The sequence below is a fragment of the Heptranchias perlo genome, chromosome 27 (genome assembly GCF_035084215.1).
Source record: "Heptranchias perlo isolate sHepPer1 chromosome 27, sHepPer1.hap1, whole genome shotgun sequence".
In the NCBI taxonomy this organism is placed as follows: domain Eukaryota; kingdom Metazoa; phylum Chordata; class Chondrichthyes; order Hexanchiformes; family Hexanchidae; genus Heptranchias; species Heptranchias perlo.
In genome coordinates this window covers 24,687,383-24,704,687 of record NC_090351.1, presented here as the reverse complement: position 1 = coordinate 24,704,687, position 17,305 = coordinate 24,687,383, and the positions used below count along the sequence as shown (strand labels likewise).

General features: G+C 42.6%; 1 protein-coding gene across 3 annotated transcripts in view; it reads right to left on the bottom strand.

Moving 5' to 3' along the window:
- The window catches only part of kif21b (kinesin family member 21B), a 150,309-nt gene that overhangs the window by 56,694 nt on the left and 76,310 nt on the right, over positions 1-17,305 (bottom strand). For all 3 annotated transcript variants that reach the window (XM_068007454.1, XM_068007456.1, XM_068007457.1), the window contains 8 exons: positions 15,782-15,845; positions 14,629-14,850; positions 13,467-13,542; positions 10,653-10,761; positions 8,855-9,043; positions 3,862-4,061; positions 2,921-3,028; positions 1,292-1,360 (listed from right to left, as the gene is read on the bottom strand). In XM_068007454.1, coding sequence (XP_067863555.1) covers positions 1,292-1,360; positions 2,921-3,028; positions 3,862-4,061; positions 8,855-9,043; positions 10,653-10,761; positions 13,467-13,542; positions 14,629-14,850; positions 15,782-15,845 — 1,037 coding nt within the window. The remainder of the gene's footprint in view (positions 1-1,291; positions 1,361-2,920; positions 3,029-3,861; positions 4,062-8,854; positions 9,044-10,652; positions 10,762-13,466; positions 13,543-14,628; positions 14,851-15,781; positions 15,846-17,305) is intronic.

The following is a 17,305-nucleotide window of genomic DNA, read 5'->3' as shown; positions in this document are numbered from 1 at the left end:
ACTGACCGGCTGATCAGCAGGCTGGTCTCAGTCGGACGGGAGACTAGCTAGGGAGAGGAGTTCTTCAGGTAAGTCTTTGTTTGTATGGATGGGGGAGGGAGGGTGTTGGGATCGGGGGTCATCGCGGGGATCCGATCGTTGAGGGGGTGCATCGGAGGATCGGGGAGGGGGAGGGGGAGGATCGGGGGCCCGCGATCCGGGGAAGGGTAGTGACTGCGATCATTGGGATGTTGGTGCAGGTAGGCTTATTGGGCCTGGGGGAAGCACACCTGCTCCTCCGGGCCCACGAGGTGTGCCTTCCTAGGCACCTACCTGTTAGTCTCGGGCCTTCTCGCCTCCTTTCACGAGGTGTAAAACAGAAGGCCTGGGAATCTGGCCCCCCGGAGTTGAAATTGGGAATTAGTGCAAAATGGAGGCCCGAAGCCTCCTTGAAAAGTTTCAAGGCCTGACCCGCCTCCTGGTAGCGGGTTGGTCGCCCGCCCCTCATCGGTGAAAATCGGAAATGGGTGGGTTGGAGGTGGGTCTGAAATGGTGGCAATTTTCAATGCCCCCCCGCCCCCAACCACCCGTTTTTTAATTTGAAAATTAAGTCCATAGTGTTCACCCAAGGCCTGAAATGGGACCTTCCTGCTTAACTTCACTTGCAAGGTCTTCAACTGCTGGGAACTATAAATATGTGAAGAATTAACATATTTCAGTGCAGAAGAGTGTAAATTTTAATTAAATAATTGCATTTATTTGATAACAGTAAGAATGGTGCCATTTTTCTCACAAATACTTGAGGATAGATCGGAGAGTTCTTTTAATATCAGGACATATAGACATTAACACTGGACACTTCAGCTGTTTTGCAATTTAAATTGAGTCTGCTAATTGTACTCCCTTCCATAGTTCGGCTCTTGCAGCCTGTCTGATATGATCATACAAATGCTTAGAGCGTTTGTGTCAAATGCCCTGTCCCCTATTTTACTCGAGTTATTAACCTGTTCGAATCCTATATGCAGGCTCAATTTAAGAACTATTTTTATTCACTAATCATTGCTAAAAGGACGAATGAGGATGAGACACATTAAAAGGGTTTTTCACTTAGTGGAGTGACCACAATGTCATAATAATAAAATAAATATAAAGCTAACAAAGTAAACGGAACAGGGCAAGAAACAGAGTGGGGACATACATGAGTTTCTGCTTTACAGTGCTATAAATCAAACAATCAACTATTCTAAAATGCATAATTCACATTGACTTAGTTGGTTATTTTCAATCTGGATCTTTAACAGAAAATTCCCACCTCTTGCGTTTTTCTGCGTAGAACAATTTCTTGTTGCCGTTTTTGAGACTCCAAAGACTTAATTTGGAACTGAAATGAAAAATGATAGAAACACTCAGATTTTGGGACCTTCAGAACTAACTGTATGAACAGAAAACTTAGAAGAATATCTGGGGTCTGCCATGAAGAAAGGCAAATTAATGTATAATAGGGTGATTACAAATTACCACCATCATCATTGTCCCTCTCTGATTTCAATCTGAATCCAGACAATTGGAATAACATTAAATTGATCCGCATATTCTCATTTCATATAACAGCAAACAAATTTAAAATATTAATTATTTCTGCACTTTCAACAGTTTTCCATTTATCTGTAAATTTGTGTCAAGTTTTTAAAAAAAAAATAAGGCAAATTATCTGAATCAATGGACTTTTTTGGATTGAGTGGCAGTCATCAGCTAATATTGAATAGTTCCTTTTCGCTGTGTCTTAACAAATGTTTTGTAGTCATTTAGGTGGGGAACATCAATGTTGGGAATGGGTAATTTTTCCATTAACATGGGACTCCTCATTGGGTGTCCCTTTTCATGTATCGTCTCTGACTGAGTCATCGGGCACTTTTGCCTTACGTTCTGCCAAAGTTATGCTAAAACTAGTTGCTAGAATGTGAGGAAGAGGTATCTAGAGTAGCAAAACTCTGCTGGTGATTTTCCTTTCCTCTCTGTGGTGAACTGTTTGGCCTTTGCTCAACAGCTCTTCATCGCGGTGTGGCTAATAGCAGAAGATCACAGGCACTAAAACCTGCACCCTGTGACATGATGAGACAGATAATAACTTTTACCGTTTGGTGGAAAACTGGTGGTAGCGGAACGACTGCCCATTATTCACTCTGCCTGATTTCCCTTTCCACTAATGCATGAGGTGTATAACAGGTGCCTGATCCCCAACCACCAGTTTGCTGCTTGGTGATAAAAGTTAAAATCTACCCCATGTGTTGTGTTAAGAGTTCCAGTGTTGCTATATGGTGCAGCATTAACACTTTTGCACTTTTGACACCCACTATCAGCATCAAGCATTCCCAAGGCATAGAGCAAACCAAATGTAGGGTGGAGTCCCCAAATTAACCCCAATCTCATAACAGCAACCTTTATTGCACCAATATGGATTTCTGCATTAGCCATCCTTATGGCAGCTATGTACGAAAGTGATAAAGTGTGATTGGTTTTCTGAGGTTGATCCACATCCATTTGCAGCCGTGCTAAGACTGTGCAAACTCATTTTACATAAAGCCTTTACATCTGACAGAAATGAAAAAAGTGTCATTCCATCAGATTAAAATGATTCCAAAAATGGTCTTCGTGGTGCAAGTACAGTGTACTAATCCATTTTGTCATCCAGTCCCCCATTTTCTATCTTCGAAACTGGACATTCATCAGTCGTCTGATAGGATGTTGATTGTTTAGATCAATGTTATATCAAAGGACTGTTTAAGGCAGTTTGGAGCACAGAACATCCCATAAGCTAATAATCCCTCTTTAATGCTGTCCATTTGTGAATACCTTTCACATGTATTGTTTTCTTTCAACATAGATTTTGTTACCAATCCTCATCCCTACTGCTGATTGTGTCCCCTTCCACAGTACTTACTTCTTGCCTCCTCTGTTCCTTTTTCAGTTGTGCGATCTCACGGTTCCTCTTAGTTTCAATCATCCTCATTCGCTGCTGCTCCTCTCTCATCTGTTTCATGAGCGTTACCTGACAGAACAAGATTCCAGGAGAAACATTTACATTATGACACCGTGGTGACTGATCTGGTAAATAGTTACATAAAAAGATAGTAATGCAAAGCAAATGTTTTATAGCGAGCTAATCTGTGTGGCCAGCAAAAGTATCACAGTTACAACAATTAAGAATTAAAAAAACTGGGAATTGCAAGAGGTTATCTCTAGATTATCACCTAATAAGGAAAAATGCATCTGTTACAAAGTAGATCACACATAAACTGGAGTGTGTTGCAAAGTTGAGACACATAGAAAGTTTCAAGTGATGTCATAAACCCTGAGATACCTTTTGTCTTGAAATATAAGAGCAGGAATGTTGTTGTGTTACTTGGTTATTAATAATAGCTTCCAACGATCACACAGATTGAAATTAAAATAGTCATCCAGATCCCTCGACGGCTCAGCTGGTGAAGTCAGTGTGCGGCTGAGCCTTAAAGACCAGAAAGTTCAAGATAAATTCCTGGTTCCAGCTGAGTTAACCTGATATTATCCGTGTGATAGTAGATGTCATCATGTTTTGGCAATGGGAGCAGAAAATCCGCCAGGGATCACCCTTCCTAGTCATTATCCTCTGGAATGTGTGCAGAGGATGTCTATGTGTGGACTTTGCATAAGGACAGGGCGAGGCTTGGCTAAAGACTGCCATCCCCCATGGTCAAATACTCATTGTCTGGGCTAATACATTCATAATGGACAAGTTGGCAAGATAATGGAAGGTGATTGGTGCCTGTAGAGTCATACCCCAGGAAGTATTCCATGCCTGCAGGAGCAAAAGGCAGAAAATTAGCAAAAAAATGTCTGTGTTACCTTGGTTTTCCTCATTTCAGCCACTTCACTCTGCAGTTTCCTCAGCTCTCGTTCATACCGGGTTTGATTCTTCAGTAGTCGTGCGTGCTCTTTCTGTGCTACCTGCAGTTTCTGGAGCTCTCGATTCATTTCCTTCAGTTTCTTCTCATAGTCTGCTTTAATCTTGCTGGCTCTCTCTTCTGTGTTGCATTCCATAGAATCTGAGAAAAGAATCACAAAACAAACTCAACCATTTACCAATTCAAGGTGCAACTGGAATATTGCATACAGTTTTGGTGTCCATACTTAAGAAAAGACATACTTGCTCTCGAGGCAGTACAAAGAAGGTTCACTCGGTTAATCCCAGGGATGAGGGGGTGGACATATGAGGAGAGGTTGAGTAGATTGGGACTCTACACATTGGAGTTCAGAAGAATGAGAGGCGATCTTATTGAAACATATAAGATTGTGAAGGGGCTTGATCGGGTGGATGCGGTAAGGATGTTCCCAAGGATGGGTGAAACTAGAACTAGGGGGCATAATCTTAGAATAAGGGGCTGCTCTTTCAAAACTGAGATGAGGAGAAACTTCTTCACTCAGAGGGTAGTAGGTCTGTGGAATTTGCTGCCCCAGGAAGCTGTGGAAGCTACATCATTAAATAAATTTAAAACAGAAATAGACAGTTTCCTAGAAGTAAAGGGAATTAGGGGTTACGGGGAGCGGGCAGGAAATTGGACATGAATTTAGATTTGAGGTTAGGATCAGATCAGCCATGATCTTATTGAATGGCGGAGCAGGCTCGAGGGGCCGAATAGCCTACTCCTGCTCCTATTTCTTATGTTCTTAACTGAAAGCTTGAATGCTAGCATAGTGGAGTGGTACACCAACATGCTGTGCCAGAGATCTAGGAAATGAGATTACAGCCAGGACATTCCCACGTAGCAAATTTCCAATTTCAGTTGGGCCATCATGTAGAGATATTTGAATTTGGGAGGGAAGGGTCGGGGGGCGGGGGGGGGGGGGGGGGAGAGGAATGAGAAAAAGATGGTGAAAGAGGGGATATTGGAGAGTGCCAAAATAGGTCACTCTCACACCTCAGCTGAAGTGTCTTTAAATTTGCGAACTCAGTGCCCTGAAAAAGCACCACCCTCAGACATCACTTTGAGCCACGTTGTTACAAAGACAAAATGGATGTCATGACCTTTTCAGCTGCCACGGCAGCACTGGCTTTTAATCACTCCCGCCCCCCCAACCCCCTGAAAGGACGGCCGCCTTAAGGCACTAATTGTCCATAATCTGGAAAAGAAACATCCAGCTTCTCAGGAGGCCCACGATGGGCATGATCCCAGCTTGTTGAAGGTGATGGCCTTGGAGGTGCTTTCCACCTCACCCCCAATGGGGAATGACTTCTGAAATCTGGGTTGCATTTCATTTGACAGTATGCAGATCACTTCACACTCTCTAGTTTCTTCTTAAAGCAGAAATGTCTCACAACCAATGACAAGAAAGTACAACCTCAATCCTCCAAGAGTCCTGCTATATTTCATCAAGTCAGCCATCTCAGAACCTTCTGCCACTACAGAAGAACTAGGAGGCCAAGGTTGAAAGGGCACGCAAGAGTAGGTACGCAGGTGAACCACAATAGCCTTAAACAGTAAGACAGTTGTTAGCTTTGTTGTCAATGAGATGTATTTGTTACTGATGGAATACATGCAGAATGATTTGGAGCAAGGGCAGAGAATATCTGCGCAAAATGTAGCAGAATGATCTCCAAGTGGCAGCCTTGGAAGTTATGCAGTAGAACTACATGGCAGCATGCAACTGAGTTGAGTTTGTTGCCAAAAGGGGACTGTACTGGCAGGAATCATCTGGCAGTGAGCTCTTAAGTCAGCTGAAGATTTCCCTCTTAAAAGCTGCATCTACAGCTGTCCAGCAGATGGCACAACTCAGTTACTGCTTTGTGAGGGAAGCACAGCGTTTTTGAACACTGCTCTCGATCGCAGTGAAGTAAACCCTCCAACAACTGCAGACAGGAAGGCGTGGGTACCAGCAGATAGGCGCCAAAGGCTAACTACAGTGACTGTTCAGCCTGGCATCCCTGTGGTAGTCCCCCTGATCATCCTTTCAAAGCAGAAGGCCATTAGTTTTTAAAGCGCAGCTTGCAACCATAAAACTTAAAAAGAAAAAAGTCAAAAAGCCTTTAAAAATACTTCAAAATAATTTTAAAATTCTTAACTATATACTCTAAATATGCTTCAAAAGAAACCTACAAAAAAAAACTTAAAGCAGTTCTAAATTCCTGAAATGAACTTAGATACTTAAAAATAAATTTAAAAAAAACTGGAATTTTACTGCTCAAAAACTTACCAGGTTCATTTGGCCTTGAAATATGGAACGCCCCCGGTCCACCACAAGCAAGCCTCAACACCTCTTCCCCCGAGGTGTTCTCTAATGACAGCTGCCATGGAATAGTAAGTGAGGGAAACATGGCCCTGTATGAAATCCCATGGCTTACCATCATTTACGTGTAGTGAGGCAAGGGTGCAGCGGCTGAAGGTATCGGCCTCTAACAAGGAGGACTATGCTGGGATATTTCTGGGGTACAGACCCGGAGGTAGATTTTGACTGTGCGATAGTGTAAAACTGGTGAGAGCGAATCGGCAGCCCGTTTTACATCTCTCCCAATTTTTATTTCCATTGAAGTCAATGGACATAGGTCATAATTAATTGGTGATCTCCTTTTCCTCTCTATGCTAGCCTAATGTGTCATTTCAAGGATAAAAATGGCAAAAACCATGACAGAGAAATTATAAAATACATTCTCTACTACTAAGACCAAAAATTAACTGCAACAGAGACCAGAACTACCTTTTTATTGTTGTGGGGGGGGGGGGGGGGGTGGGTAGCAGGTAGGAACATAGGAACATGAGTAGGTCATTCAGCCCCTCAAGCCTGTTCCACCATTCAATGAGATCAAGGCTGATCTGTATCCTAACTCCATTTACCCATCTTGGCTCCATATCCCTTAATACCCTTGGCTAGCAAAAACTTATCTATCTCAGATTTAAGATTATTAATTGAGCTAGCATCTACTGCATTTTGTGGGACAGAGTTCCACACTTCTACTATCCTTTGTGTGAAGAAGTGTTTCCTAACTTCCCTCCTGAAAGGCCTGGCTCTGATTTTAAGGTTATATCCCCTTGTCCTAGACTCCCCCACCAGCATAAATATTTCTCTCTATCCACCCTATCAATTCCTTTCAAAATCCTAAAAACCTCAATCAAATCACATAGCCTATGTAATCTTGCCTCAAAATTTAACCCTTGGAGCCCTGATAACATTCTCTGGTGAATCTGGGCTGCACTCCTTCCAAGGCCAATATATCCTTTCTGAAGTGCGGTGCCCAGAACTGTGCACAGTATTCCAAATGTGGTCTTAGCAGGGCTTTGTATAGCTGTAACAAAACTTCCTCCCCATTATATTCTAGCCCTCTAGATATATAGGCTAATATTCCATTTGTCTTTTTGATAATTTTTTTGTAACAGATCACTACATTTTAGTGATCTGTATACATAAACCTCAAAATCTCTTTGGGCCTCCACTGTTCCTAGCTTTTCACCATTTAAAAAATACTCAAATCTATCCTTTCTTTGTCCAAAATGGATGATTTCACATTTACCTGTGATGGAATCCATCTGCCACAGTTTTGCTCACTCACTTAATCTATCACCGTCTCTTTGTAATTTTATGCTCCCGTCTACACTACTTACTATACCACCAATCTTTGTATCATCAGCAAACTTGGATATATAGCTCTCCATTGTGTTATCTAAGTCATTAATAAATATAGTGAATAGTTGAGCCCCCAGCACAGATCCTTGTGGGACACCACTAGTCACTTCCTTCCAATTTGAGTACATACCTATTATCCCTACTCTCTGTCTTCTACCACCTAACCAATCTCCTAACCAGGTCAATAATTTGCCTTTAATACCATGAGCATTAATTTTAGCTAACAATCTCTTATGTGGAACCTTACTGAATGCCTTCATATAAGCTACATCCATAGACATTCCCCTGTCTACTACTGTAGTTACTTCCTTAAAAAATTCAATTAGATTCGTTAAACATGACCTACCCTTTACAAATCCATGTTGGCTCTCGAATTAGCTCAAATTTCTTGAAGTGCTCAGTCACGCTGTCCTTAATTGTAGAATCCAATAACTTCTCCACAACAGGTATTAGGCTAACAGGTCAATAATTTCCTGGTTTCTCTCTCTCACCTTTCTTAAATAATGGAGTTATATTTGCAATTTTCAAATCTAGAAAGGACAATGCCTGAATCGAGAGAGCTTTGGAAGATTATGGCTAAAGCATCTGCAATTTCCTCACCTACTACCTTTAATACCCTGGGGTGGAATCCATCTAGTCCTGGGGATTTGTCAGTCTTTAGTGCCATTATTTAATACTGTTTTCTCGCGGACGTTAATTTCAGTGAGTTGCAGAACTTGATTCATTATTAGTTTCCCTGGAATGTCCAGTACATTATCCTCTCCCTCTACTGTGAAAACTGACACAAAGTAATTATTCAACATGTCTGCTGTTTCCTTATTTTCATTTGCAATATTACCCACATCTGACTTTAAAGGGCCCACATGACTACCCTTTTTCTTCTAATGTAATTCTAAAAACATTTTGTTAATCTTGATATCCCTCAAGTTTCTTTTCGTAGTCCCTTTTTTCAGCCCTTATTAACTTTTTTGTCTTCCTTTGCTTACCTCCTGCTCACTGGAATTAGTCTGTTGAGTGTAAGTTCAGAAATGCATGTGAATCTGAAAATATTAGGGCCACTGAACTATTGTAAATAGAAATAGCTATATTTGCAATATGTACTGAAAACAATGACATTTGGGATTTTGTAGGGCAAAAGTGATACACGTGTACTGAGAGTTCTTCCTCCACCCTCGAAAATTGAATATGCTCGAGCATAAATGGCTGAAAAAGTAGCCCATACCAAGGTTCCGGAGGACACGGTCTCTCTCCAGCTGTGTGTCCCGGATCTTGTTCTGCAACAGGATAAGTTTTTCCTCGTATTGCTGTTTCAATATCTGCAATCGTCGCTGGCTATTCTCTAGCTCATCAATGAGTTGCTGTTTGATTTCAATTTCACAAGTTATATCAGCAAGGTCAGCCTGATAATTGACTGAGAATGAAGGAAAGAAACAAAGGACAAACTATTAAACTGTTGTACACAACTTAACAATCAATAATTCGAATTTCAAGATTTTTCTCGAGAAACTAGAAATAATCTCAGTCAGCTATTTGTCCAATTCCTTTTTGCAGGAGTTAATCAGATTTAAGAAGAGTTCATGTGACATATCTATTACATTGTAGAGGAAATTTTTTTCTCTAATCTCATCTCGCTTAAGGCTTGTCAATATTATACCAATGTCTTCCTATCTTGCAAACAGACTTTAAACTGAAGGTCACTTAGATCCACATTATCTATGGAATTTAAAGTTTCTATTAAGACTTGGATCTCTCCAATATTAATTTGCTCTTCTGTCAGCCTGCACTCAGAACTTTCAGGACCACAACACCAAGTCATTCTTTTCTAATACTATAATATCCTACTGAAGGACCTAGAAATTGGATCGCGTCTGAACTGGGGTGCAATCCAGGTGCAGCGCACGCTGAATGCTCCTAAAGAGGCCGGTGGCAGGACCATGGGAAAATGGCCCGCGGGCCTCATTAGTATAGGACCGGTGAGCTGCGGGTTCTAGTCACAGCCTCAAAGGCAGCTTGCCAGTCATAAGGCGGGAGCAACATCACCCGGCTGGGGTGTTGGCTGAAGGCAGCAAATAAATTCAGGGGATGGGGAGCAATCATGAGGGTAGGAGCCGGCAGCAACCTGCAGTTGTAATGTGGAGCTAAGAGGAGAACTCCTGCTCCTCCTGGCTCGACACTTACCTTTATGGTGGTAGCCTCCAGTGGTTCCTTTAAAAACCACTGGTTTGGCTGCTGTTTGCCTGAGAAAATAGAGGCAGCATGCTGCAGTCAGCTGCAAACCAATTTTGGAAAGGTACTTGAAACAGGCATTAGACCTATTGCCTATGCATATTGAGAGCTTAACGGCAGTTTCTGGTGGGCACCCTGGGCGACTAGAGGGCATCCTAACCAATATGGCACGTGGCGCACTTCTGTTGTGAAATTAGCGTACACTTGCCGCATGCCATATTGGACCCATCAGCGCCCGTTTTTCGCCAGAAAACGAATTTCTAGGTCAAGTTGTCCAAACATCACCGCATGTTTTTTAACATATAGCCCTACCAATGAATTATGAAGGGTATTTCTACCTCGCCCAAATGACAAAGGTGTTTTTGACACTGTCTATATATACACGTTTAACTTCTGATCTCTCCTGCCATGTTAATGAATCCATCTACTTTCCTTACTCCTTCTAAAAATCATTTCATTAAGCTCAAATGATTTCTAATCATCAGTGCATTCTGATTCTTTATATCTTTGAAAATAGTTCTCCTTGGCATTTAATTATTCTTACGTTCTTTGTTTGGCTACTGTGGTCTGGGTCTAGCTATTTTTTAATCCAAGGACCTACATTTATATAATGCCTTTCAGAAACTCAGACTGCCCCGAAGCGCTGAATTTGAATTTTCTACCATTAACTATGAATGGGTTAACTCATTCTGAATCTTAACAATAATCTTTAAAGTTTTAATTTTCTTGTTATCAGTCCTACTTCAGTCATTATAATGAGCTGAGCAAGTTCCACTACAGATTGTGATCATTACCCTTTTCCTCCGATTCTGTATCCGTTTCATCCAGGCTTCCATCACTCTCAAATTCTTCATCATCTCCACCTTCCTCTTCTTCACAGCAACTTCCTTCATGTTCCTCCTCCTGAAATTACATATGGACACAATGTAGATGGCAAGGCGGGTAATAGTCTATGGCATCACTGAGCACAACAACTCGGATTTAAATAGCATTTCTGATGTGCAGGAAGACTTCTGGGGGCCCATGCAATATAAAAAACTGCAGATACAATGAACATTGAGCATGAAGAGAGGGGAAAGTCGTGGGTACTGTCAATATGAATACATTGGCCCTGGTATTTACGGGGAGGCAGTGAGGGAGCAGGGGAGCGCGGTTGAGGAGGGGAAATACAAAAATCCTGGGGATGTGGAGGACCCGCTGAATTTAACGGCAGGATCTCGTTACCATTTTTTAATTCTGTACCCTACCTGGTCACCAGCTAGATTGACAGACTGGCCAACTGCAAGGGTTGGTCCCTGGCAATTGGGAAAGATCAGGGCTTGGTGGGAGGGAAAGGGTCGGGGCCGGGCAATAGAGAGGGATGGAGGGAACGATTGGGACTTGGGGGGTGAGTGGGGGGGTCGAAGTCCGATAATCGGGAGGGAGGGAGAGAAAGATCAGGCCTCGGTGGGAGGGGGAGGGTCCGAGCCCGGCAATAGAGAGGGAGGGAGGGAAGAATCGGGGCTTGGGGATGAGTGGGGGGGTGGGGGTCAGAGTCTGGCAATCGGGAGGGAAGGAGGGAGGGAGGGAGGGAGGGAGGGAAAGAAGATCGGGGCTTGTGGGGGGGGGGGGCGGGGGTTGGATGATTGCGGGGCAGCCAGCTCATGATCGGGGTTTGGGGGCGGGGGGGGGTGGGGGGAGGGGAGGGTAGGCCAATCGCGGCAGTGAGGAGAGGCTTGCACTCCTGCTCCTCCTGGCTCACAAGGTGTGTTCTAAAAAGCCCTTACCTTGTGCAGTTAGCTGCTCCAGTCTCCATTTCGCTACCGCGTTGCCCGAGCCCTAGGAAACCATGCGGCGACCGCTCAATTTAAATCAGGGTCCCAATTGTACTGTGGGAGCCTGATTTAGCTTTATAATGAAGCGTCCCACCTCTCCAAGGCATGACACAGGCACGGCACGCATCCCGCTACCGTAAAAATGGCGGCAGATGTGTACACCGGGGGAGGGGGGGCTTGCAGCGGTAGCGTTTTGTACTTTTTTATTTTTAACCCCTGACTCTCTCCTGCTCGTTGTTGGGGGGGGGGGGGAGGGGGGGAGGGGTGGGCGCAGTTAATATCGACCCCATTGTTACTTTACTTCCCACTGGAATTGGATTTCAAGGCATGCACCAGAATTTACATTTGAATTTTGATTTTCCATTTAGGCTGTGTTCTAACCTCGGTTATTTGGATTTTCAACTATTCAATTTAGCTTTTGGAGTGGAGTGGAGGACAGAAGCTCTCAGGCAGAGTGGCGGTCAGCAGGAGAACAATGTCAGCTTCAAGATAAGAAAATATGGTTGAACTGTGGCTAGCTGATCAAGGACAGAAACTAGAGATTTTATCAATTGGGTCTTTTAGTGGTCCACTGTTTCACCTCCAATTAAACGGAAACTGTGTATAGGGGAGAGGGTCAGAAGCACAAGACCTTTGGTTTGTTCTTAACACGTAGACAAAACGCAGCTGATTTTCATGTGCTGATGGAAGTCAGTTCCAAATGATTTTGAACTTACGCAAATCCTGCCAGAATGGTAATATGCTAATAGAACTGAATTTTCCATGGTCAACTCATCAGCATAACGATCTAGACGCAGGAAGTATATTTACGGTAGGACCAGAGAACTGTGTGCATGCTAAATTTAAAGGGATGGGGGCAATAAAAGGGGAATGACAGAAAAGGGGTTAATGATCCTTGCACATTTTGGAAAAGTGCAGAATGCACTGCCACCCATAGGCAGCCTTTTCCAAACTTGAAGGACGGAGATGGTTAAGAAGTGTCAAACAGAATAGAAGTGAAAGGAAACCTACGGTGCAGGCATGAGTCTGCAGTCAAGTGATAGGACAGCCCACCCTGTCTGATGGCTGCTGAAATGGAGGTGATGGTGCTGCATGAAACAGTTGCGAGGAAGGTGGCCTACTCATCACCCCATGCCGACATACCCATAGGTCAGCATTGCAACATGTCTGTAAAGAGTTGGAGACAAGTTTGAGGTTGTAGCTATACAATCAATAACTGTGCCAGCCCAGTGCTACATCTGGCTGTCTGCTGACCAGTGAGGACAGTTATTCTGGCCGTCAGCAGGTAGGTGTCACAATGCCTGTGCATATGGTTCATGGCATCTTGGTGGGTATGGCCAATTAGGCTATGTTGGCTATTGACTACCCTTACATGACTTCTATTTGTGCAGTATCATTAAAATCACAATATACTGATTAGATTGCTTCCAAGGAAGTACTACAGTTAGTCACGCATTCACTTATTTTTGTGCCAGTTGATCTGCTATCCTAGTTTCTTTCATTAATAGGAGTCTCCACATGTAATGATCTCCTGCAAAAGCAAGCTATATGCACCTCTGTCTGTAGAAGCAGGCATGAGAGTACCGGGGCCCTGATGCAACCTGATCTATCTGATATCCCACTGTTGGTCCTCTTATTCTTGAAAAAGATCTAAAAGGGGTATTCCCATGGGGCAATCTATTGGTGGCACTAATAATGGTGGTGGGGTGGAAAAAGCAGACTCAGAACAATTATCAACAAAGGTACATGAGAAGCCGGACTACTGGGGCCCAGGAATCCTTTGTCTTTCCTTACCTCTTCCACTTCATTGTCATCTGTCTCTTCCCAATTCTCTTGCGGTAGATTTCCTCTTCTTTTCTCTTTCTCTGGACTATAAAGGAAAAAGAAATAAATGAATACACACCGGAAAAAAAATCATGAAAAATTATGCAAGTTGCTATCCAATCCACAGCCCTTGATTTTTAAAAATTCATTGATTCTGTGTTCGTAAATGTGAGACTTTGGAATTTTTCTATAATACATAAATAATACAGCATTTTTTGTTCTAAAGCACACAACCAGAAATACGTGCTGGCCACGTCCTTACTGACTGAGGTCAAGATTTAAAGTAACAATACTAAATTTTAGTCCATTTGGCTACCCTTTTTTAATCTACTGTCACCATGTTAGCAAATAGATACTAGAGTCTCATTTTGGGCAAATGGGCAGCAGTGGTTTTCAAAGTGCTTTTTTCCCCAAAATGTTTTAGCAACAGAAATAATTATGCTAGTAAGAAATAATAAACAAATTTCATTTATATCGTGCCTTTCATGACCACTGGATATCCCCAAGTGCTGCATAGTCAATGGAGCACTTTTGAAGTGTAGTCACTGTTGTAATGTAGGGAAACATGGCAGCCTTGCACGGCGAGGTCCCATAAACAGCAATGAGATAAACGATCAAATAATCTGTTTTGGTGGTATTGGGTTAAGGGATAAATGTTGGCCAGAACACAAAGAGAACACCCCTGCTCTTCTTCGAATGGTACCAGGGGATCTTTTACATCCAACTGATAAGGCAAATGCAGCCTTGATTTAATGTGTCATTCAAATGATTGCACCCCTCACAGAGCAGCACTCCCCTCAGTTTTGCACTGAAATGTCAGTCTAGATTATATCAAGTCTCTGGAGTGGGGCTTGAACCCACAACATTCTGAATCAGAATGAGCCAATGCTGACTCAGTAAGTCAACAAATAAAAAGTTCAGAAATCTGATGCAAGATGGACTGAAATCTGATGGCCTCTAACCTCTTAGGATCACCCTACAGACTACTAGGGTCCAGGGATCCCAATTTGTAAACCACTGAAGCACAGCATATTTTGTCACCTCTGTACAGCCCTTTAACTCATACTGCTGTAGAATTCATTATTCTATTAAATGCACACATTATTCTGTAACAATTTATGCACATAATTACCTATTTCCTTTTTGTATCTTTTCCTTTTTCCTAAGCAGTTCTAAATCTTTTTTTGCCAGTTTGACAACTTCAGAAGTATCAGATTCCAGAGAAACGACTAAACTGGACATTGGTGAACAAGGCATGGGAGACAGTCCCGCTGAATACGGAGTCCTGGATGTCAGTCGTGAGACACTGCGCCGGAGGGATTCATTCATGGCTTCACTCTCCAACAGTTTAGTCCTGCAACAAAATGGCCTTTATTCATCAGAGGACTACCAGAAAAATGTTCACTTTAAAAAAAAGTTCTAAAATAACAAAGGTTTACAGCTATGGAAATTATCAGTATCATCATTTAGGTCAATAGCAAATAAAATTTTGAACATTTCAATGAAAGGACAGGAAATTTGTGCATCTGGACCAAACAAATACCTGATAAGCAAATTTTTTTTCAACTTCACAGGATATTTAGAATGAAATGGGCAAATGGATCTAACTTTTTCTTGCATATAAAACTGACCCAAAACAGAGGTGCACATATGAGAGAGTGTTTATTACATGTGAAAAAAATTACAGTATCCCATTCAGCTTTATTACAGTAAACATGTCAAAATGTACAAAACATTTAATCTTCATTTTAAGACAAAAACATATGCAAAAATATAGGATCTGGAAAATAAGGAGTCATTTCGTTAAACTTAGTTACACTCCACTTGAAGTGAGATTACACAGTTAGTGATGAAGAACTGACTGTGATCTGTGCCCACAGAATAAAACTAACAACTGGATTCAGAATGACCTGAATTATAAATTCACATAGGCTCTTATAGCCAACACAGAGGGATTTCCATTCCATCAATCAGAGCTGGGTTTAAACCGAGGCATCAGAGGTGAAAGGACAGTGTTCTAACTTACCGTACAATCAGGTTTCACTAACCACATTTTGATTTTAGTGGAGTCCTAATGACAGTCAAAACTCAGAACCACCAGTCGTAGGTGTGATGTTTTTGCTGGATCTCAAGCAGTAAAATGGTGAACTGCGAGAGCAGCAGTGCATCTGGAGGATGCCTTTCTGCTAGATTTTTTTCTAATAAACTGTGAGGGTGTGGCAGGGGGGAGGGGCAGTTAGCAGCAACATATATAAAGGTGCATTGTTTAAAGTTCATGGACCAACCTGAGATCCTGTATTTCTCGGATATAATTTTGAATTAATGCACCTATTTCTTCATTGCCATCGCCTGCAGAGATAATAGACAAGACAAAGTGAATCATTTAGATACATAAAATTTTAAAAAATCAAAATAGAGGCATAACTTTGGCAAAGATCTACATAAATAGGTCATTTATACTACAGGGTTACCTTTAATGGCGCAATTGTCATGAAACATGATTTTAATCCTTTAAACTAGCATGCCATGATGTGATGCCAATAAGTACTCAATACAGTTAGTGCAGTAAATACATTTCTATGCTTTAAGTCCAAGCAATAGACACAACCAGTAAGTCCTCCTTTCCTAAGGAAATGCTACTGACTGGTTTGGGTTAATGTTGACTGCAATCAGTTCTCCCAGTCGATCAGTAATCTGGAATAACTGTTCAATAAATACAGGTAACAGTCAATCACATCATTAGCCAAAAGCTTCATTTCACAAAACTACTCAACGATTACATGAAAGTATTAGAACAGAAGATGGGTAACTATGATGAATACTTCATGGCCTGTTATAATCAATTGGTGGCAATTGCTGACTAATAATAACCAGCGGACAAAGGAGGAGCCATCATCATACAGAACAGAACGGACTATTGCAAAGAAGCATACCGACAACTGGACAACCAGGAACACTACAGACGGTTACCCGCAGATCCGACCAAAGAACACACCCACCAGCTCAACAAACTGATCAAGACCTTCGATCCAGACCTTCAAAGCATCCTACGCGCTCTCATCCCACGTACTCCCCGCGTGGGAGACTTCTACTGCCTCCCAAAGATACACAAAGCCAACACACCCGGACGTCCTATCGTATCAGGCAACGGAACCCTGTGTGAGAACCTCTCTGGATACGTCGAGGGCATCCTGAAACCCATCGTACAGGGAACCCCCAGCTTTTGTCGCGACACTACAGACTTCCTACAAAAACTCAGTACCCACGGACCAGTTGAACCAGGAACACTTCTCACCACGATGGACGTCTCGGCACTCTACACCAGTATCCCCCACGATGACGGCATCGCTGCAACAGCCTCAGTACTCAACACCAACAACAGCCAATCTCCAGACGCCATCCTACAACTCATCCGCTTCATCCTGGATCACAATGTCTTCACCTTCGATAACCAGTTCTTTACCCAAACACACGGAACAGCCATGGGGACCAAATTCGCACCCCAATATGCCAACATTTTCATGCACAAGTTCGAGCGGGACTTCTTCACTGCACAGGACCTCCAACCAACGCTATACACCAGATACATCGACGACATTTTCTTTCTATGGACCCACGGTGAAGAATCACTAAAGGGACTACACGATAACATCAACAAATTCCATCCCACCATCAAGCTCACCATGGACTACTCCTCAGAATCGGTTTCTTTCTTGGACACACGAATCTCCATCAAAGACGGGCACCTCAGCACCTCAGTCTACCGCAAGCCCACGGACAACCTCACGACGCTCCACTTTTCCAGCTTC